Source organism: Sceloporus occidentalis, unplaced genomic scaffold, assembly GCF_023333645.1.
Source record: "Sceloporus occidentalis isolate IW3139 unplaced genomic scaffold, rSceOcc1.0.p SCAF_4, whole genome shotgun sequence".
Classification (NCBI taxonomy): domain Eukaryota; kingdom Metazoa; phylum Chordata; class Lepidosauria; order Squamata; family Phrynosomatidae; genus Sceloporus; species Sceloporus occidentalis.
In genome coordinates, this window is record NW_028316984.1 from 84,602,825 (window position 1) to 84,626,527 (window position 23,703).

General features: G+C 42.7%; 1 protein-coding gene and 1 long non-coding RNA gene across 4 annotated transcripts in view; both read left to right on the forward strand.

The window, feature by feature from the left end:
• LOC149314201 (uncharacterized) overlaps positions 1-23,703 on the forward strand; it is a 303,565-nt gene that overhangs the window by 269,283 nt on the left and 10,579 nt on the right. The gene's annotated exons all lie outside the window — the stretch shown is intronic.
• On the forward strand, positions 11,230-12,168 carry LOC149314211 (olfactory receptor 10V1-like). The gene has a single exon (XM_089523407.1). The coding sequence runs from the start codon at positions 11,230-11,232 to the stop codon at positions 12,166-12,168; it is 939 nt and encodes a 312-aa protein (XP_089379533.1).

The window sequence follows — 23,703 nt, forward strand, 5'->3', positions numbered from 1 at the left end:
AGTTGTTACTTTATAATTTACTTTATACACACACACACACACACACACAAATATAAAACCTACTGTTTCAGTGGAGAGAGACTCTGCATTCAAAGCCCAGGCTTGGCAAATCGGATCAAGGGGGAAAGGCAGCGGGCTTCAGTGGGGAGAGACTCTTTGCGGAAGAGAGAAGAGAAGGCTCGATCCCCCCCTCAGATCCCTGGGTGTCCAGGCTATCCTGTGTCTTCCCATAGTTCCTCTGGGAAAGAGAGAAGGAGCCTCCATTCCCCCAAATCCCTTTGCCTGCTTCATTGCTCCCTGGGCTGTCTGGGGGGGCGATCAAGCAGGCATATCCTGCAAAGCCCATCTGCTGCTCAGGGGCTCAGGCAGGGGCAAAATAATAATAATAATAATAATAATAATAATAATAATAATAATGGTGTTCAATGGGTCTCCTCACACATTGGTCTATGAATGTGGAGCAGAGGGGAGGTTGCAATCCACTGGGGTAAAATCTATGTGAATGGAAGAAAATGGCGATGCAGAAAGAGAACAAAGAGGGTGACACCCCCAGGTCAGCCCCTTGAGCACTACTCCTCCCATCTCCAGGTTCCCGAATCAGACACCCTTGTCATTCCCATTCGGATGTCGCGAATCGGACCCTGGGAGCAAAAATAATCCGCTTTAAAACCTACTGTTTTTTTATACCGGTTTATAGGCATATAATCCTGATTATACAATAAAACCCGAATCAGATTTGAAACTGAATGGGAATGATTCCGGGGCAATGGGGATCGGATCCGGGGTTAAATGGGAACGATGCCCCCTTAATTCGCATCCTAAGCCACGTTTTAGGCCAGTGGGAACGCCACAGTGGTGAACTATATGCCCTGTTGAATCTGCTATCTGAGGGGCTCAGTGTGGATGGGCAACTTCAGAGACCCTGACTTCCCTTTTTGTGGTTCTTTCTATTTACATCAGATGTGGATCAGACAGAACTTCAAAATAAGGGCACTTTCAAAAGGAAGTTTGTATAACAGCCCTTCAGAAATACAGGAATGCTTTTGTTAATAAAACTTCTAAAAGTTAAGCTTCTTTGTTCAACCATTCAGTATCACCTTTTCCTCCTTATATTTTATCTAGCTGGAAGGATATGTTTGTCGCATCAGTACTGATACACCTTTTTGGGTTGCAGTGTGCCTGCAGTAAAGCTTGAGCTGATAAAAAGCGGGATTCTACTGTAGCCAATCTTACTGGAGCAGTATGTGCAGGCCTACAACAGGCAGGGTAAGCAGCTGTTTCCAGAATCCCTTAATGAAGATGCATGAAAAACAAGGGGAAAAGTGATAAGCTTGTCTCTTTAGCTATCCCCCGTACGTCAAAAACAAAATAGATCTATAAATTTGGCCACCAAAATAGAGAATCATAAGAGAAGTATGGAAGAATGAAAGAAAAAGTTACTCCTAAATGCATTTCAGAAGAATCATCTAGAAGATTCAAAATGTTTTTGTCTATTTATGCAAGGCTAACCTGACCAGATAATTTATTTCATGTGCATATTGTTAGTTTTTGAATAAAAAAGCTTACTGAAACCCATTACATGGCTCTTCTTTTTTATGGTGTTGTAACTACTCCCTATTTTTTCCTGTATTATTTCTGGCTGTGGCATGCCTAGGAACACATGTACTTCACCAACCAGTAACCTCCCCCAAACCCTTAAAAGTAATTCTGAAAAATTAACAGTTACATTGCAAAAAGGGTGGAGTTATCCCTGATTAAGTTATGTCCACACCGCAATATACCAAAGTTACTGGATGAAAGAGAGCCAGCATGGTGTGGTGGTTTGTGCATTGGACTCTGATTTTGGAGAAGAGGGCTCAAATCCCCATTCAGCCATGAAACCCACTGGGTGATCCTGGACATGTCACACTCTCTCAGCCTCAAAGGATGGCAATGGCAAAACCCCTCTGAAGAAACTTGCCAAGAAAACCCTGTGATAGGTTCACCTTAGGGTTTCCATAAGTCAAAAATGACCTGAAAGTAAACAACAACAACAACAACAACAACAACTAGATGAAGTAACATATGTAACCAACTATGTATAACTAGTAATCTTCAAGGCCTCCCAATAGGACAGTACCTTATGCTTCTTTCAAAGTACTCCCTACCTTCATAAATACATTGTTTTCAAAGATGCATGGTTAAACAGTCCTGCTATGTCAGGCCTGGTAGATCGAGACCTTCCTCAGAGATTGGGTAGAGAAGGATGTAACTTTTACTGGTGATATCAGCAAAATAACAATGCAAGGTGGAAGTCAGGCTGGTGAGGGAAGAGGAAATTAACTCACCTACCCTAGACAATGTCCAAGCTACCTTCTTTCTTTTTTCAAAACCTTAAATAGCCTAGTGTTAGGCTTGGCTAATAAAAGCTCTCTTGAAACACAGCTGGCTTGAGTTATCACTCAGTCTGGGAGAAGCTCTCAATTAGCCTTAGGCATCAGGGTCCCAACAGCTGCTGAAAAAACCAGCAGGGAAGGCCCCAGCTCAGAGCAAAAGCCCCAGACCCAACAAACTCTAGTTCACCTCCTGGTTGCATGACGTTCTGGCCACCTCGTCCCTAATAAAATATTGCCTGACTGGAATTTGGTTTCTTATCGGCCAAGGGACAGAGCCAATGTGGTCTCATGGTTTGAGTGCTGCACTTGAACTCAGATGCATCTGAGGAAGTAGACTTTAGTCTATGAAAGCTTTAGTCTATGAAAACTCATGCTGCCAATTTCTTTCAGTTAGTCTCAAAGATGCTACACAATCTCTCTACAACTTATTCTACAGATGAACACAGCTATATCTTTGAATTCTACACACTTGTACTCTGGCAGACTAGGCTTCAAATCCCCACTTAGCCATAGGAACCCACTGAGTGACCTTGGGCAAGTCACAATATTTCAGCCTCAGAAGGTGGCAGTGGCAAACCTCCTCTGAATCAATCTTGCCAAGGATAAGCATACCTTCCAACAAAACAGAGAAAAGGGGAAAACTGATAAGCTTGTCTCTTCAGCTATCCCCCTTTTTATTACAGATAAAACTGAGACACATGCAGCCACACAACATCAGAGTGTTATTAATGCAATTAATAATGAGCATGCAAGCTAAGAGAGGCAGTGAGTTTGCTTTTGCCTGAGTCAACTGGTTAAGGGCAAGATTTCATCTCCCCAGTCCTCGAATGAGCTAACTGAGTGTAAATTAGTTTTGCACTTTGAACAGAGCTTGCAGCAGTTGAAGTAAGCCAGAGACAAAGTGGGAGGAGGAAAGAGAAACTGGGACATTTTAAAAGCAGCTAAAAAGTGGGATGGAAGAAGATTAATCAGTACTATCTCTGCCAAAGTGGGACAATTGGAGTAGGATATAGGAATAAAACCACCATAAGGAAGAGTTGACTTGAAGGCACATAACAACAAATGGACCACAGTAGTGTCCTTTGCTTTTTAGTATTTATTATGTTTTTTTTTAAAAAAATAAGTTAAAGTGTTGCAGTTTTAAATATGGCTGCAAGCCGCCTCAGTCAAACATTGTGGTGAAACAAACATAATTTCATATGGTTTAACAGTGGTTGCAGAATCAAGACTAGAGCTGCCAGCAGAGGACAGCAAAGGACACAGAATTAAACCAGTTGTCACATAGCTTCTTCTGGTCACAGCTAACACTTTCCATTCCTTTCTATTAATAAACTTTTTGTTTCTTTTTTCATACACATAGCAGGATTCCCTGGCCACAGTTTAGAAACAACTAGTTACCCATAACAAAATGACCTAAACGATATCTCAATAATTAATTACATTATATTGTAATAATAACAAGAAATAACTTTATTATTTTTGTGATCATTTTCATAGCTGTAGCTGTGCTCTTGCAGCAAAAGAAGTGGAAGGAAGGAGGAAAGCAGAGGGAAGAAATGTGGCAACATCTTTTAAGACTATTTTATAATTTTTTCATGAGCTTCCCTGGATTGAAATCCAGTTTTTTGTATGCAGTACTGAGGAGTATACTGCATCCGAAGAAGTAGGTTTATATCCATGAAAGCCCATACAAATAAAATAAAAATGTATGGTGACTCCATGAATTTCATAGGGTTTTCTTGGCAGGGAATACTTAGAAGCAGTTTTGCCAGTTCCTTCATGGGAAATATAGCCTACAGCACCTGATATTTGTTTGCAGTCTCCTAAGCAAGTACTAACCAGGGCTGACCCTGATTAGCTTCCAAAATCAGACAGTGCTTTTAGGGTAGAGGCAAATACATGGTCCCATCTGAAAATGTGCAGTCCAAACATTTTTATTTCATGTGGCTTTTTAAAAAGTGGTAAGATTTTGTGGCCGGCATCCATAGGGTATTTGTGTGTGTGGGGGGTGGGGGGGTGGGGGGGGGTGGACAATGTGGCCATGTTATGGAAGAGTTTATTCCTGATATTTCGGCAACATCTGTGGCTAGCATCTTCAGAGAATGCTGGCATAGAAGTGAGTGGGGTATATATACTGTGTGACCCTTGGTTGAGAGGAGGTGATTTTCATGTTAATCTCTGTTGATCTGCTGATAAGATTTTATTTTTCTCTATTTGGATTTAAAGAGGTCCCCCCCCCCCGCTAATTTTCTGAATTGAATGTAGTGTTTAAAATTGTTTTAAGGTTTAGTTTCATGTAACACATTAGGGGCTCTTCATAGTACCAAAATGCAGTTTATAAGAACTTTAACTAAATGAAAATAAATCACACTGCAAACTTTGAGATGGGACCAGCTCCCTTGTTTTTCTTGTGAGGGAATCTCAATGTAGGAGTCATGCCCTCCTACTTGATGCTAGCCTGGTGCAGCAACAGACATATAGCTGTATCCCACATGCCAATTGGCATCTTAACCCACATTCGTTACTCCCTGATGCAGCGTTGTATGGAAGCAAACATGAGGTAAATGGCTGCATGGTGATGCTATCAGCAGACCCAGCTGTACTGTCAACCAAAGCTAAGCTGGCACTTGAGGTAGTAGCTTCCAGAAACAGTGCCATTTTCTTGTTTCCAAACTCTCTGTGAGTTCTGCTTGAGCTCTATGAGCTAATCACATATGTGGGATATTGACTGCCTCTGCTGTTACATTGGGACAGCAGTGTAGTGTTGCCAGGATCAAAACTAAGGCACTTTGTGAATAGGATCAAGATAGCTTCCTGCCTTTTTAGATCATCCTTCATCACTCTGGCCCTGGAGAGATGGTCATAAGGAGCATTTGCAATGTCCCTGGGGTATTTAAGCAGTGTGCCTGTGCCTACATTTAACCCATGTTTATTTAAAATAAACATAAATTACACAAAATCAATATAAGCAACCGGTGACCTCCTTCCAAAGTAAATTCAACCCAGATTGATGCTCTACCACCTTGAGAAATGAAGCTATATTTAGTTTCTGACTTTTTATTATCAAATACTTCCAGGATTAGTCAACAAGTGACACAAAATATGAACATATCCACTCAAGTTGTCTTAAAATGCCCATAACAGAAAGTAGAAAACATTCCCTCATACACCAAAAAGTAACACCACTTTTAGTAATTTCATCAGTAATTTAATGTGGACTGTTTTTAATTGCTTTTAATCTTCTTAAATGCAGGTTTAACTCATAGTAATACAGACATTACCTCAATCAACAAGCCTCTGGTAAAGAAGCTCCTTTTTGCAAAGTCTTTTTCTGAGAGCCCAGCCCCCTCCTTTTCTTGCTTTCTAGCTAGCTAGGCTGTTGATGTTTGTTGAAGGAGGGCTGAAGAAAGACAGACTTTCAGTATTGGGTTGAAGCAGTGTGTAATTGTAAAGACTGTAAGCTATCTTGAGTCCCATTTTGGGACAAAGGTGGGGCGACGATAATGATGATCATGATCATCAACATCATCATGCCCTTGGTACAAAAAAAAGATAACTAAGATGGTTACAAGTAAATATGGTACTTGTACCTAGTTAATTCAAAAGTCTAGTCCCAGCTATGCTCAACCTGTGTATTTTAAATAGACACCCAATATTAGAAAACCAAAATAAGCTCATGTGATTGCCTTAAAATAAAATTAAACCCAAGTAAGTATCACGTTGTCTTTGGCAAAGTGACTTTTTATTATCAATTACTTTAAGCCTTCTCCACACCAGTCGCACCCAAAAGCACACACAAGAAAAATCACTCTTTCCTACTTCATGGCTGCAGCAAGCCACATCACTGACACTTCAGGAGGCAATTATTTTTCTCCTTTCTGTCCCCTAAGAGTCTTGGCATGATTAACAAAAAGGATCTTCTGAACTGTGAATTGAGACAGACATACCAAAGGGTTGCCCTGCCACCCCTCAGTTCCCAGGTAGAAGGAGAAGCAGTGAGTTTTGCCACTCATCATTCTTCCTCACTACTCTGATTTTCCTTTTTCCTGAAGAAAGGAAAAGCAACAGCAGTCCAGCACAAGGACCACCCAGGTAAGCCATTAGTGTGGATCAAGATTCTACACTCCTCTCCTCTCACCTGTTCCATAAACTTTTATTTCTGTAGTCATCAGGCAGGATCAAAAAAACAAAATCAGTGTTCACAAAACCAATGAACATAGGCTAGTATCCTTATGGTTCAAAGTACAACACCAGTAGAGGTAGCTCTTGGAAATGTTAATGTGGAAACATCCAAATATAACTATTCTGTGCATGTCTACTTAGAAGTAATTCCTCTTGTTTTCAGCAGGGCTAACTCTCTGATCAATATGTATAGGATTGCAGCCTATAATTACCTTTTGTTTAACTTACATTTGCAATGAGAATGTAAAAGCAATTGTTGGCTAGAATGTGCATTAGCTTTTAAAATTGCTTCCTTTCACATTCAATTATGAGTGCATATGTACAGACATGCTATTAAGAGAAAACTGCACTTTAAAAAAGACATTTAAGTGTTAATAAATATATAAAAAGTGACAATATACCTTGTGAACAAAATTGTGGGGAAAAGAATTTCAGACTAATAAACATGTACTTTCATGCGACACACACACACATATATATGACAACATGTGTGAAATGCTCACTATAATAAGGTAATGAGAAGTGGCACATGGTTCTCATGAGAGAGATCACAAATTCAATATCTTATCTGGTATCTCTGAAAGACACCCCCACCCCACCCCAGACAACCATTTCTACTCCTTGTAAACGACTAGGATATAATAATAATAATAATAATAATAATAATAATTATTATTATTATTATTATTATTATTATTACCCTGCTCTTCAGCCAAGGCTATCAGATGAACTAATAATATGACCTGTGTGTGTTAGGGACCCATTTGAGAGGGAAATTTTCATCTGCATTGGGCTAAAGAGGTCACTATACAGTGGCCTGTTACAGACAGACCAAAATAAAGCTGCTTCGAGTCACTTTGGAGGTATGGTATTTCAATGATGCATGCATCCTAAGAGTCCAAAAGCCGCACCAAAGCCATGCTCCACTTCTAAGGACTGGAATGAAGCGTTGGTGTGGCTTTTGGACTCTTAGGACTCATGCATCATTGAAATACCATACCTCCAAAGTGACTCAAAGCAGCTTTATTTTGGCCTGTCTGTAACAGGCCTATGAGAACTAGCAGTGGTGTTGACCAGGGTTCCTGATGCTGCTAACTTTGCAATGCAGGGTAGTTAATTCTTTGTATATTTTTGAGAGGGGGCAAAAAGGGATGATTAGACATTTGAGACCGATTTAGCAAAAACTGCTTTAAAAGAATTGGGTATGAAATCCCTCTTGATATATTGGTTAGGATCCAGTTATTTGACATTAGGAATTGGTTAACAATGTGACAATATTATGATGGGCAAATTGTGAAGAGAGAAATCATAGCTTCTGCTAAGCAGTTTGTTAAACTCACAGTTCAAAAAAAAGGGGGGGGGGAGAAAAGAAGAAGAAGGAAACTTTCAATGACAGGCTAAGGGATAAGCAAAAACTTGCTTTGTCTTTTATTTTATTTTTTTAAAAAACTCTCATCATTTATTATTGGAATAACAACAACGATGACAGTGATGATGATGATGATGTAATTGGATGAACAGAGAGCAGGTCTGGACTACTCTCATCTGTTGCTTAACAGTAGATCAGCATAAATACAGCATTTATAGTGATACCGGAGTTTATGAGACAAGGAGAATTGGAAGTATAATCCGATGGCAATCTGAACGCAATCATGGGGTTTAACGTTATTGTGTGATAACCCACTACACACAAATTCAGGCAATGGAAAGTCAGTCCAAATGCAATCATGTGGTTTCATGTTATTGCATGATAGACTGCCACATGCAAATTCGGGCAATGGCATGCTATTTTGGGGCAATGGGGAGCTAGTTTGCATGTAATGCGTATTCACGTAATTGTACGAAACTAGCAACTTTAAGTGAATGCATTCTGGCCCCAATTTCTTTTCATTTGAATTTAAGAGAAATTCCTCCTGTTTGATAAACTCCACCGTGTTGTTATATAATTCCTATTTTGTTTCAAGTCAATTGTGCTTTGCCAAATTGACCCTGGTGTAAACAACCCTCTCCTTCCCTCCCTCTCTCAGTGCTGTGATAACTTTCTCTATCATAAATTCATGCAAAATCACTGGCACAGCCAGCCAGTAAAAACTATGGTTTAAATATATATTTTTAAGTGTTTTAGCTGTTTATAATCATGTTTTTATTAATGTAGATGTTTAATTCTTTTTCACTTTTCTAAGTTAATGTTTTAGTTGTATCTTTTTAAAAAATATTGTAAACTACCTTGGATCCCATTTTGGGAGAAAGACTGTTTATAAATACTATAAATAAATAAATAAATAAATAAATAAATAAATAAATAATAACCACATTTGCCAGAACTCACACAATGCTCTCACATAGTTTGTATTATGAAGCCCTTTGCTAGTGTTCTTCTTTCTGTTGTTTCAAATTTGGACAAATGATAATAATACTAATAATTAAGATTCAAATATGTATAGCAGGATGCCTATAAAATATAACTCAGTGCAGGAGTTTTGCAATTGTAGCTCTGAGCATTAAACAGTTAAACCCTTAAACATATTTAGCAGTCCTCAGGCTTTTGTGGGGCTGTTAGGAAGATGTGGGTGCAATGCCTATTGTTGTTCAACTACACATATATAGTTAGGTGTGCTCACTGTTACACAAGTTTTCAAGCTAGGCCTTTAATACCTCATATATGCAATTTTATGGTGTGGAGGTCCAGTGCAGTTGTTGTCACCCCCTGCTAACCATCCTCCACAACTTCATCTGCCTGCTAATAAGGAAGAGTGTGATGGAGTAGCAGAAAAACACACACACACACGCACTCCACAGGCATATCTCAGTTAAAGCCTCAGATAAAGGAGCTCCTTTTTACAAAATTGTTTTCACCCAACCCCCCTTTTTGCACCTCTAACCCTCCCATCAGCCTCATCCTCTATCTAGATGGAAGGCTTTTATTTTAAAAGCTATATCAACATTGGGAAGATAGTGAAAGAGGACTAGCAAAATACAGGCTTTGATACTGGGTAGTGGCAGTGTGTCTCCAATAGTTTACTTTGTAAACCACTTAGTACATTGGTAAGTGGTATAGAAGTGTAGTGGCTATTGCTAACAGAACTTGAGCTGTGAAAGAATGAGATTTTACTGTATCCAATCTTACTGTGGCTGTGGGTTCCTGTTTACAACAGACATGGTAAACAGTAGCTACCTCCAGAATTCCTTACTGAACATGCATGAACAAGAAGAGAGAAAAAGGGGAAGCATATGAATGCATGTGGCTTACTTATTGATTTGCACAATCAGTCACTAGCTCTTCTGTACAGAAAAAAAAATTTTTAATATTATTTTCATATTATATATTATGTATATAAAAACAAACACAGAAAACAAATAGAGATGCAGTAGCTAGCCAGGAAAGCTATCATCATCATCATCATCATCATCATCATCATCATCATCATCATCATCATCATCATCATCATCATTTTTATTTTATATATATATAATGCAGTAAGTTTTACATGGCGCTTTACAAAGTCATTAAAACAATATAAAACCAACCGATGGCGTACAATCTAAAAGTTATAAGATACAAAATCTAGCAATTTATCCCATTAGAAACACAACTTATAAAACTACAAACAATTAATAACATCTCAGTGGAACTAGTCTTCCATTGCCTTACAACTTTCCTGGGAATCCAAACTGGCAACCTTTTCTATGCAACTTTTCTCTTTAGGAAGAGGGGAAAGGAAGATCTGATGTGTTTGGATGGATCAGATACAGTCCTAGAAATGGTCTCTTCCTTTTAACAAGTGCAGAAAAAGGAAATTTCAAGTGGCTTGTTCACATCAGAATGTAGGATCCTGTCACTACCATTCAGTATTTCAGTAATTTCAATACAGTGCTCAGACTTATAAAGAACACTGTAATGATTTAATACTAATGTTATTCTACCACTGTTAAAATGTTGTTCTAAAAGGACAGCGTCCTTATCCTCTTCTGATACATGTTAATAACACTTGAATATTTTTCCCGATGAGGTCCAGCATGAGAAGTATCCAACCAATTTTCCTTGGATTGTGTTCATACAGACATTTGTTGCATTAAAACCTGGGGCACATAATATAAATATAATATTGTTTGTTTGTTTGTTTTCCCTGGGGGATATTCTCACTCTGCAGCAAAATTATGACCACAGGGCAAAATCTATTAAGTGTTTTCAGTGTGCAGAATGCTGAAATTGCACATGGGTAGCCGTGGTACCACTTGCAGCAGCCCAATGCTTGCAGGGAGGGAGATTTCAAATTGTTTGATCAGGGAATATTCCCAAATGAATATTGGGCCTAAGCTTTAAGGCAGAGCTGGGAAAGCTTTCCACAAGCTACAGGAAAAGAGATTCCACCTCAACATTAGAAGGAACTTCCTGACACTAAGGGCTGTTTGACAGTGGAACACACTCCCTTGGAGGTTTTGGTGGAGTCTCCTTCTTTGGAGGTCTTTAAACAGAGGCTTGATGGCCATCTGTCGGGGATGCTTTGATTGTGAGTTCTTGCATGGCAGAGGGTTGGACTGGACAGCCCTTATGGTCTCTTCCAACTCTATGATTCTATAAGTATCTTGATTACAAAGCAAACATCTCTTAAATTCTGGTGTAAAATAACATTTACCTTCCTTTTCCTTACAGTTTCTGTATACCACACCCATGAAGTCCACAAACCAAACGGAGTTCTATTTCCGTCCCTTTTCAACCCTGCCGGGAATACAACTGGTGATTTTCCTGCTCTTTTTCTCCCTCTATGTGCTCAGCCTCTGTGGAAATGGTGCTGTACTGCTTGTCGTCTATGTTGACCGCTCCCTCCACAACCCCATGTATTTTTTCTTGGGCAACCTAGCAGTGTTGGAGATCTGCTACTCTTCTGCCATTGCACCAGTAGCCTTGGCCAACCTTCTGTCCAGGAAAGCTGCCACCATCTCCTTAAGTGGGTGTGGAACCCAGATGTTTTTCTTCGTCCTCCTGGGAGGGGCAGACTGTGTCCTGTTGGCTGTCATGGCATACGATCGATACTTGGCAATTTGCTATCCACTGCACTACTTGCTCATCATGAGCCAAACAGTGTGTACAGGCCTTGTTGCTGCATCCTGGCTGCTAGGATTCTTCCTGTCTTTACAGCTGACCATTCTCATCTTCTGCCTTCCTTTCTGTGGCACCAATGAAATCAATCACTTCTTTTGTGACATTCCAGCTATCCTGAGGTTGGCTTGTGGTGACACCTATGCCCATCAGGCTGCTATCTTCATCGGTGGTGTTACTGTCCTGACCATACCCTTCTTTCTCATCTGTATCTCATATGCCTTCATTGTGGTAGCTATGTTGCAAATCCACTCAGATGAAGGCCGGCAACGAGCCTTCTCCACTTGCTCTTCCCACTTTATGGTTGTCCTCTTACAATATGGCTGTTGCAGTTTCATATACCTACGTCCCAGCTCCAGCTACTTACCAGAGGAAGGGCGGGCAGTATCTGTAGTCTACACTTTTTTTACTCCCTTATTGAACCCTCTGATTTACAGCATGAGAAACAAAGAACTGAAGGAAGCACTGTGCAAAACCTTGAGAAGAAGAGTGCTTTCCTGGAAAAAATGATTGAGAAATGGCAACCCTATATTAAAGTCATGTCTTGGAAGTAATAACAATGATTTGGAGAGGAAATAGCCAGCTTGTGACTCACAGCTCTCATGACAATATATGCAGTTTGTGGTTCCCCCAACAGATTTGAAAGTCTAGGGTTGCAGTGTTTTGAGCACCAACTGAAAACTCTGGGAACTGTTTTGTGTATGGAGAGCTTTTAAAGGAAAGAGGTCGACAACTGCACAGGAGTCACTATAATCCATAAGATTATAACAGATCTATTTGTGTGGCATTCAGTTTGGTCTTCCACTTCAGTGTGAAGCCTTGATCTCTCTATAGGGACCAAAGAATTAAATGCTTCTTCAGGTTTTATTGGTTCTTTCTAGATCCTAGTGTGGGGTGAGAGAAGAGAACCCAGAGTTTAAATCCAGATGGCACTAATTAAATGTACTTTTTCATTTTTAATTGTTTACATAGGTTATCACTATGTATTGAATGTATTTCAGATTACTTTTTGGAGTTTGTATTCTATTAAAAGACTTAGAGTGCAATCCTTAACTACTGTATTTTTCAGTGATGTAGACTTGAGTTGATTGACACAAGCCACTTCAGTGACTTGACCTGGCAATAAATGATTCACTGGCTCGACTTGACACTTGTATATTTTTAGTGACTGACTTGCTAACATTATTCACTTCAAACAGAAGGCAAGAGCCACCCTCAAAGTGCAGGGTGTGTTTCTTGGAAGGGAACAGAAAATGTGTTTGGCAATGGGCTTGAGATGGAAGGATTCTTCTGAAGCTTTTGGAAAGCTTTAGAAGTCTCCTCCGCTGTGCTATAGGGACAGGCTGCCAAGCCTCCACCTCAAGCACCTTGACTAACAGGCTTTCTGTTCCTCTCTGAGAAACGTACTCACCTCCTTTCTTTCTGTTGGTTCTCAGACTTGACATGAGACTTGCCTTAAAAGTATCTTGCAAGGACCTGAGGCTTAACTTGAAACTTGAAGTTAGAGCCTTGAGAATCAACTTGACTTGGAGTAAAAGACTGGAATGCATTACTGTTTTTTTTTTAAATAAATGTTACCTTTCTCCCTGGCCACAAGATTTACAATGCTGCCTAATTCCAGCACAGGTGATGAATACATAGAGCACATGCACTATGTTCAGTAACTGTGCTTCAAACTGGAAGGAGGTCTTGACCAGAGTGCCCCAGGGTTCTATCTTACTGCCACTACTCTTCAATTTATCAGTTACTTAGATGACAGGGTAGAGGGAATCCTTATCAAGTTTGCAGATGACACCAAACTGGGAGGGGTGGCTAAAACATTGGAAGACAAGAACAGAGTCTTCTTCCTTGGAGATCTTTAAACAGAGGCTGTTTGGGGATGCATCTGTTGGGGATGCTTTGATTGTGAGTTCCTGCATGGCAGGGGGTTGGACTGGATGGCCCTTGTGGTCTCTTCCAACTCTAGGATTTTATGATTCTATGATTTCAAAAGGACCTTGAGAAACTAGAAAATTGGGCAGAAATTAATAAAATGAAATTCAATAGAGACACAAAAAACAAATGCACAGATATAGAATGGACATGGTTCGGCATTACTACATGCAAAAAATGACCTTGGAATTATTATTGATCATAAGTTGAGAATGAGCAAGCAGTGTGATGCTGAAACAGAGAACGTGAGTCCTATTTTAGCCTGCATTAGTAGAAGCATAGTTTCCAAGTCAAAGGAAGTAATATTCCTCTTGTATTCTGTGCTGGTCAATCCTCATCTGGAGTGTTGTGTTCAGTTCTGGATGCCTTATTTTAAGAAGGATATACACAAGCTGGAGTGAGTTGCGAAAAAAGCAGCAAGGGTGATAGAAGGTATGGAGAACAAAATATATAAGGAAAGCTTGAAGGAACTGGCCATGTTCAACTCAGTGAACTGAGAGTGACATAATTAAATGCCTCAAGAGTTGTGTGAGAGCAGAGTGCAGGTTTGTCCTCTGTAGCCACAGAGGGTTGGCCCAAGTCCAATGGTTTAAGTTACAGTAGTGTTGATTTTTAACATTAGAACTGTCATAAGAGTAATTCAGCATGAAACAAATTGCCCAGGGAGGCAGTGGGGTCTTCTTCTTTAGACATCTTCAAAAAGAGGCTGGATATACCACTGCTTGGGATGGCCTAACTGGAGATCCTGCATTGAGCAGAAGGTTGGACTTGATAGCCCACAAAGCTAGTTCCAGCTCTGATTCAATTATTCTACCTACCACCTGACCACATAACAAAACAAGCATCGATGTAGGATATGTTTGGAAGTCCCTGGTAGGATTAACCTAGTGTGAGTTCATAGCATTTGTTAGCACACCCCACATTATTTTGGGGTACAAGTATTTCATTACATTTTATTATAATAGTAGTTACAGAAAGGCCAAAAAGCATGAACCTTGAAAGGTCATGATAACCTTTAAATGAACTTCTCATGAGTGGTCACATAGGACCTGAGGGCATGTGAACTTAATGACTGCGAGTACTGCTGTTTCCCAACCCCCTGCCTTGTGCATTTCCTCTTGAAAGTCAAAGACAAATTTATCATCTTTTTTGTGGGTTTTTCGGGCTATGTGGCGAGGGGCGTGTCGGTGGCAGCGACACGCTGAAAACCAGCTGCCTGGACTCCTCCTTCACCATGCCTCCCTCTCCTGCCGGACTTTGGGCCAGGGGCCACGCTGCTGCTGCTGCCGGGCGTCTCTCTCTGGGGTGTCGGAGGTACGCATCTGCGCACCGCCCCAGGGAGGGCGCCCATGGACTGTGTGCAGGACTCTTGTAAGTGTTTTCAGCGGCTCCAAGGCAGTTCCGGAACACCGGACTGGGGACACCTGGGGGGAAGGTGGAGCGAGGGGCGTGTCGGTGGCAGCGACACGCTGAAAACCAGCTGCCTGGACTCCTCCTTCACCACGCCTCCCTCTCTTGCCGGACTTTGGGCCAGGGGCCACACTGCTGCTGCTGCCGGGCGTCTCTCTCTGGGGTGTCGGAGGTGCGCATCTGCGCACCGCCCCAGGGAGGGCGCCCACGGACTGTGTGCAGGACCCCGCAGCACTGCAACTGCGCAGCTGTGCACTTTTGGCAGCGCTAGGAGTAAGAGAGGCTGTGCGGATGTCAGCCCTAGAGCAGAGGATGCCTGAAGTGGCTAACCTCTGCTCTTCCAATTGTTGGGGAAGGAGGGGTGGAGGCTATGGATGCGGGGATGCTCGGGCTGGGGAGGAGGGGGATAACACCAGTATGAGTGGAGCTCCCATTGAGGTAGTGTGGGGCAAGGGGAAGTATGGCGGTGGGAGAAGGGACTTGCGTTACAGGGGAAGGCGAGATTGATGCGTCATATCTATCTCTCCTTCCTGTCCCCCTCCCACCCAAAGGGACCTGAGGGTCACTCCAACCGTGCCACAAACCCTGTCACTGCTCCTATGCAACGCCAGGTCGATCAACAACAAGTCCCACATCCTCCATGATTTGTTGGAGGATAGAAATTGCGACCTGGCTTGCATTACCGAGACCTGGCTTGGGCCTGGGGGGGAAGCTGTGTGGGCACAGGCCCTGCCTGCTGGGTTCTCGGTGAAGGACCAGTCCAGGTTAGGTGGGCGGGGGGGTGTGTGGCCTTGATACATAGGAACACCTTGTCTCTTACCAGGAACCACATCCGACAGACTTCCTTTATCGAGTGTATTTACCTGACCCTAAAGGCTAGGGACAGTCTAGGGATTCTATTGGTGTATCGGCCACCTCGTGCGCCAGTGGATTCCCTTAACGAGCTGACACAGCTGGTCGTGGAGCTGATGCTGGATACGCCCAGGCTACTTGTCCTGGGCGACTTCAACATCTCCCTCACGGCCAACTATGTTCCAACCGGTGTGGCTCGGGAATTCATGGATACCATGACGGCCATGGGCCTGTCCCAGCTGATTTTGGGTCCAACGCATTTTGCGGGTAATACACTCGATTTGGTCTTCTGCTCGGATGCGGAAAATCCGTGGGCGGAAATAACCAATATTTCCCCCCTGTCATGGACGGATCATTTCCTGGTGGAGGCAAAAATCAAGGTCTCTACCCAGATCCCCCCCGGGGGTGGCGGACCTATTAGGATGGTCCACCCTCGAAGGCTGATGGAACCCAAAAGGTTCCAGGAAGCCCTAGAGGGACACATGGTTGGAAGTGACGGCGACTCTGTTGATGCCCTGACTGGTATCTGGAATACCGGCCTCTCTAGGGCTATACACAGTATCGCTCCCAAGCGCCCTCTCAGGCCTGCTTCCAAACATAAGCCTTGGTATACGGAAGATCTCCGGGCAAGGAAGCGGGTTCTGCGACGGCTAGAGCACCGCTGGCAGAAACACCTATGCTCAGCCGACAAGGCTCTCCTAGACCGTCTTTTGAAGGACTATGGAGAGGCGATACGAGCAGCTAAGAACTCGTTCTATGGTGCTCGTGTCGCGTCCGCGGAGTCGCGTCCAGCAGAGTTGTTCAGGGTAGTTAGGCAGCTAACTCAGCTCCCTCCTGCCCCGAACCAGATCCTTGAACCTTTTAAGGCCTGCTGTGACCAATTTAACAACTTCTTCGCGGATAAAACCTCTCGGATAAGCGAAGGTCTTAACGCCAGCATTAGAGCAGAACCTAGGATAGAGGCATCCAGAGCCTCCGTGGACTCTATTAAACTGGATCAGTTTGAGTTGGTAAGTACCGATGATGTGGACAAGATCCTTGGAAGTGTTCGGAAGACAACCTGCTCTCTCGATCCCTGTCCCTCATGGCTAGCGGCCCAGGGGGGTCCGGCAGTAACATCTCTGTTACGCCAAATTATTAATACATCCTTGAGGGAAGGGCAATTTCCAAGTGACCTGAAATTGGCCACTGTAAAACCGTTACTTAAAAAGCCCTCCCTCGACCCCCTGGTATATAGTAATTATCGGCCAGTCTCGCTGCTGCCATTTTTGGGGAAGGTGATCGAGAGGGCGGTTGCAATCCAGCTTCAATCAGTCTTGGATGAAACAGATTATCTGGACCCATTTCAAACTGGCTTTCGGGCGGGTTACGGGGTTGAGACGGCCATGGTCGCCTTGGTCGATGATCTCCGTCTGGGCATTGACAGGGGAAGCGTGTCCCTGTTGGTGCTCTTGGACATCTCAGCGGCTTTCGATACCATAGACCATGGTATCCTTCTGGAGCACCTGGCAGAGGTGGGAATCGGGGGCACTGCGCTCCAGTGGTTCCGGTCCTACCTCTCTGGGAGGTTCCAGATGGTGCAGCTGGGAGACGTGTGCTCCGATAAGAGGGCTCTTACATCTGGGGTCCCTCAAGGAGCCATTCTGTCTCCCATGCTATTTAACATTTACATGAAACCGCTGGGAGAGATCATCCGGAGACATGGGGTGCGGGGTTATCAGTACGCTGATGACACCCAAATAGTCTTCTCTATGTCTCCGACTGATGCAGTGACCAAGGATGGTGTCTCTCCTCTCGTGGCCTGTCTGGAGTCAGTAATGGGCTGGATGAGGGAAAACCGACTCAGTCTGAATCCAGAGAAAACGGAGGTGCTCGTGATAGGTTCCCCTGGTCCAGGAATGGCGGTGGTTCCACCTGTCCTGAACGGGATCACGCTACCTGTGAAGGACTCCGTGCGCAGCCTGGGGGTGCTTCTTGACTCGTCGCTTCACCTTACAGCTCAGGTGAATGCGACGGTCAAGAACACCTGTTATCAGCTTCGGCTTATTCGCCAGCTGCGCCCATACCTGGCCCAGAGGGACCTTGAAATGGTGGTACATGCTCTGGTAACCTCTAGATTGGATTTCTGCAATGCGCTCTACATGGGGCAACCCTTATACCATACCAGGAAGCTACAGTTGGTACAAAATATGGCAGCCAGGCTGATCACTGGTACTTCCAGGGCCAGCCATATTACACCTGTGCTAAAAGACCTGCATTGGCTGCCTATCCGCTTCCGGGCACAGTATAAGGTGTTGGTGATTACCTATAAAGCCCTACATGGCTTGGGCCCGGGATACCTGAAGGACCGCCTCTCCCCATACAATCCGCCCCGCACCCTCAGAACTTCTGGGCAGCAACTACTTAGGGTCCCAGGGGCCAGACTCACCTCCACAAGGAGAAGGACGTATTCCATCGCTGCCCCGGCCCTTTGGAACACGCTGTCCACAGAGCTCCACTCGGCCACCTCCCTGGCTCAATTTAGAAGGGATCTAAAAACCTTCTTATTCCAAGCTGCATTCCCCGAGTGAAGCTCCAGTTGGCCTGCCTCCCTCTTCTGTTAACATGATGGATGGCTGATGGGTTTTTAATTTGTTTTTAATATGTGTATTTTGCCCGTTTATCTGCATATGCTTTGTATTTTATTGTATTGACTTTATATGCTGTTCACTGCCCTGATCATTGGAAGGGCGGTATATAAATAAAAGTTTTATTATTTTATTATGTTCTATATAGATATAGAATGTATATAGAACATGGCCACATATCCTGAAAGACCCACAAAAAACTATGGATGCTGGCCATGAAAGCCTTCGACTTCAAATTTATCATCCTAAAGCAGTAAGCCAATCTCTCTGCTAGCCCCCATTAATTTCTAACATCTCATCCTGTCCCAAACTCCCAAATTGCTTGTGTAACTCTGAAGTTAAAGCCATCAACCAGCTGAGAATACCTTTGTTTCTGGGGTCTCTGAAGATGCCAGCCACAGCTGCTAGCAAAATATCAGGAATAAGCTTTTCTAGAACACGGCCTCATAGCCCTAAAAACCCACAAAAAACTATTTCTGGGGTTCCTCAAAAATCAACTCTAAGTGCCTTAAGATAAGTTCAGCCCATAAATATGAACTCCCACTTTGGTCTAGATTAGAATCGCACAGAACCCTGTCTGATTCAGACTTTACTCCTCAGTACTTCTAGCTGCATCATCAAACAGAGTACTGAGTCCTATTCAGTTCTCAGCTTTTCCTCTAATTGGAGCCTGGCTTCTGCTACTGCTCCTTGTGAGTAAAATATCTATCTTATAATTAGCCCAAAGGCAACAAAACCAAATGTCACAAGGAAATGATGCAACCACAACATGGGGTTACTGTACAGCTCCTCCCAAAACCATTCTCTATTTGTCCAACTGCAAAACCTGATCAAGGATATGTCCTGCCACATGTTTTGAACCAACAATGTACTGAGACAGCTTCATGATTGTCAGGGTAGCCATGATATCTTGAGTTAGTCCCCTCAGAATAGTCTCAGTGTGAATGTTGAATCCTTCAAGACCACTGTCCTGGGGTTCTCCAGCACCACCTCTGAGACTACCTCAACCAATTCAGGTGAGGAGACTGAAGGACAGCAGAGTGGGTGGTACCCCAACAGCATTTTGTGCTGTATCTTTGGCCCAACACCAAGTACAAACCTTCAAAACTGGTGTTAGGGCAGAAGATGAAGTGGAATCCCTATGGATGACAGATGGTAATTATTTTAATTATGTATCGACCTGTGTCTGTGAACATCTAGAAGACAATGCCATAATCACAATGCTATTCAAAAATTTTCCCTGAGAAATACCTTATAGGATTAATATTTCTTCAAAATCTAGTCCTATCGGAAGGGTTGCTGTTGTTGTTGTTGTTGTTGTTTTAAACCATAACTGCCACTCTACATTGTACACTGTACTCTTAGATAAAGGGCCCAAATAGAGACTTTAGACTTTCAGAAAGTGCCATGAATTAAATGATATAATTATATCAGTGAATAATAGCCATAAATGAAGAGTGACCAGAAAGAAAGGAAACAATGGCCTGTTCCGTACGGGCAAAAAGCATGTGCTCGGCACGTACTAGGGTTATGAAAGGGCATCCTTTCTGGACGACCTAACCCTAGTATGTGCCAAGCACGTACAAAATGGCGGTGCCCTATACACATGGGTGCTGCCATTTTGACATGCCAGACGCTTAGCATCCGCATGTCCCCCTGCGCTTGTGATGTCACGAGTGCGCCATTTGCGCACTCGTGCATCACAACCGCAACGCAAAAAGAAGCCGCTTTTTGCAGCTTCTTTTTCCGCAGCTGGGAACCCTCCCCGTTTGGAGGCTGAGGCTTCCCGGCGGCAGAAACGGAGATGCTGGAAGACCAGTCTGTAAAGCGCCAACATGGAAATCTGTCACTTATCATAATTAAATGGTGGCTCAACATGCCAAATAAATTTGAACCCACATACATAACAATCATTCATTCTATTGAGCTACACCTAGATACAGAGCTAAGGCTGAAATAGGTTGTGTAAATATCCAATAAGGACAAAATAATTCTGCATGAATTTAAACTTTAGAAACTAACAGGGCAATTCTCCAAGGCTCTTGGGCAGAGCCTTGAGAATTAGAAACTAAATGGGTGAGATCCTTTGTTTGGGGAGACAATTACCTCTGCCTTTGGCAAACACTTTTACTTTAGGGAACCTCTATATCTTACTCTGATGCAAAGTCTTAAAGCAACATTTATGGTCACGAGAGAATTATGTTAATTTGTATGTATTTCATAAGAGGCTTATTGTTTTAACAAGCCTCCAGGGTACTCTCTCTTGTAATCAACTGCCTAAACAAGGAAGAAAGAAAAAAGAGAGAGAACTTCATCCTTCTTAACAACTTTTCTCATAATAGTCTCATCTGTAAAGCCCAAGAGGATGTTAATTATTTGTATTAAAGGAAATTATAAAGTACTTAGAAAAAGAGAGGAAGGATCTCTAAATTCTTCAGCTTAGTATATGAGATGTTTCCAGAGAGGCAAGGCCTTTTAACCTTTTAACTTTTAATCTGTCTAATATCAAGTGTATGTTTGATTCTTACAAAAAAATAGTAGATGGAGTAAAGTTTGCTACTAGCATTTTACGTAGGAATGCAGTCTGAAAGTTCCACAAGACAGGTTTTTTTCTTGTTATCTAAGGGGCCATTCAGACTACCTTTTACCACAGTTCAGAAACTGGATTAAAAGTGGGAAGTTCCTATTGGCCCCGATTCTTTAACATCTGAATTTGAGGTTTGCACACCCATTGAGGGGCAAATGCCCCTTGGCGCGGGTCTTTTGAAAGAGGAGTTTTACCTGTATCTTTTGAGAAAACCCGGGTCCCGGCAAATGTGAACTTGGCCCTGGTCATGATCAAATCAAGTTCAGGGGAGGGATTAGGTCAGAGGGAGGGCAGAGACCGGAACATGCCTCCCATTCATCAGAGTGAAGGAGGAGGAGGAGCAGGAAGGGTGCCATGGAGGGCAGGATCGGGGTGGAGGAGGAGGAGGAGGAAGGAGGAGGAAGGAGGAGCAGGAGGAAGGGTCAAGTTCAGGGGAGAGATTAGGTCAGAGGAGGGCAGAGGGCGCAACATGCCTCCCCTCTTGCAGGCAGCTTTCTCTCTCTCTCTTTTGGAATTTTTATTTTTGACAGACTATGTGAATAGTTCTACAGGTTGATACATATACATATTGATAGAAGGTGTATGCTTGTGCTACATTTCCCTTTCTGCTTGCTCCTAGCATGGCATCTCACTTTGCAAGAGGCTTTTTAAAAAAATATTTTTTGTGCGTAATATGCGAATGCTACAATGCGAATATTACAAATGTTTCCCTTTCAATTTGGCAAACTGATACAATATGTGAATGCTTTTGCTAAATATGTAAAGGCATTCCGGGGTTGCAGTCAGAGGGAAAGCAAAGCAAGGGGATGCAGAGACTGCATTCTGGGGTGAGGAATTATTATTATTATTATTATTATTATTATTATTATTATTGTGACGGGAAGAGGATGGCATGGGGGGGAGGCAAGGGCTTCGGAGGTAGCATTGGGCTAGAGGCTGGCATGTGGAAACCCATGACTTTGGGGGAGTCACACTCTCTCAGCCTCAGGGGAAAGGCAATGGAACCAATCTTGCCAAGAAAACCCCAGGATGGGGTCATTTTAGGGTTGCCATAATCTGTAATGACCCAAATACACACAACACACACACACACACCTGGAGGATTTTAAATTTGACAAGTTGACAGAATATGTGCACACTGCCGCCAGTTTTTTTTTAATGGAGGGGGGAAAGCACCTATTTCGTTGGCCAATGGCTGTAGGATACGTCACCTTTGACAAAAGCAGAAATGAATTTGATTGACAACAGAGAAGTTTGCAAATGTGACCTTCAGAGGGGTAAATTGCCCTGATCGAGATAAAGGGTAGTATGAACTTCTTTCTGGGCAGATTTGATCTGGGGGGACCCGGATCTGCCCAGTTCTATCCAGAGCAAATGGGGGAGTGGGAATGGAGCCTAAGAAGAGGGATAGTCCGCCTCATACCTCACAATCTGATTGACAAACATCCATATCCATCCATAATAAGCATCCATAATGTCTCACCCCCGTTGTCTGAGAGAGAGACTTTTCTATTAATTGACAAAGTGCGTGCATGCTCCTTCCTTCTGCCTTATCTGATTTTGTAATAAGATTTAATAAGATAATAAACACTTAAATGTAGCACACATCCCCCAACTGGAAATGAATGTTTTTTTTAAATGGCATAACCACCTACATAACTGCTCGCCCATCTGTCCCACCCTCAGTCATCCCAGCCCCCAATTGCACCCTGATCCTGATTTGGACACAACACACATGTATAAAAAAGCCAGGTTTTCCTAAAACTGTGGAGTAAAAAAATGAGTGTTTCTAAAATCCTAAAAGCCTAAAAGCAGCATTTTTACTGTAAAAAAGGCATATATCATGTGTTCTAATAGCACCAGAATTGAGGTGTGTATGGATTTTGTTGCTAGTGTGGATTCAGTCATTAGCTAAAAGGTTTAAAAACTCTAACATGGACTTTAAGGACCTGCTGGAAATTGGTGAAAACCAGGAGCTGTACACCAAATCTGAGGGTGAGATGAGTTTGGCCTTTGGCTAAAGAGAATAATTTAATTGCTTTCCTGATGTCAGTGTCTGAATATGCCCGGAACTGCAAATTAAAGAGGCAATTAAATGCCAACACAGAGCTCTGGCTGCTAAACCTGAAACTGCAGAGGGCAAAAGACATTGTAATGAACACAACCAGTGATATGTGTGTGTGTGTGAACACCTTTAAAGTCACCTGTTGATTTATGGTGACCCATCAGTTTCAAGGGGTTTTCTTAAGGTAGGAATATTCTTGAGCTGGCTTTGACTCGCCCATCTTCTGAAATATAAACTATAGCATCTGGTATTCATTGGTAGTCTTCCATCCAAGTACTAATCAAGGCTGACCCAGCTTAGCTTCCAAGATCAAATGGAAACTAACACTTTTAGGATATTTTTCATAAGCAAATACAGTGGACCTTTGGTATCTGCTGGGGTTTGATTCCAGGACTCCTGGAAATATTTGATATTTTTGTGCGTATCTTTTACCCTTTCAGAGTGAAATCTAGAGGGGAAAACCCCCAAAGCTGTGAATAACTGTTCTAATAATACCTAAAACAACAGTTTATGTCACTACAAAATTCCTTGCAATTTGAGGGAGAATGGAATGTGAACAAATCTTTGAACAA

Bases quoted from the DNA above. Each gene is read 5' to 3' on its own strand.
- LOC149314211 (XM_089523407.1), top strand. From the start codon at position 11,230: ATGAAGTCCACAAACCAAACGGAGTTCTATTTCCGTCCCTTTTCAACC.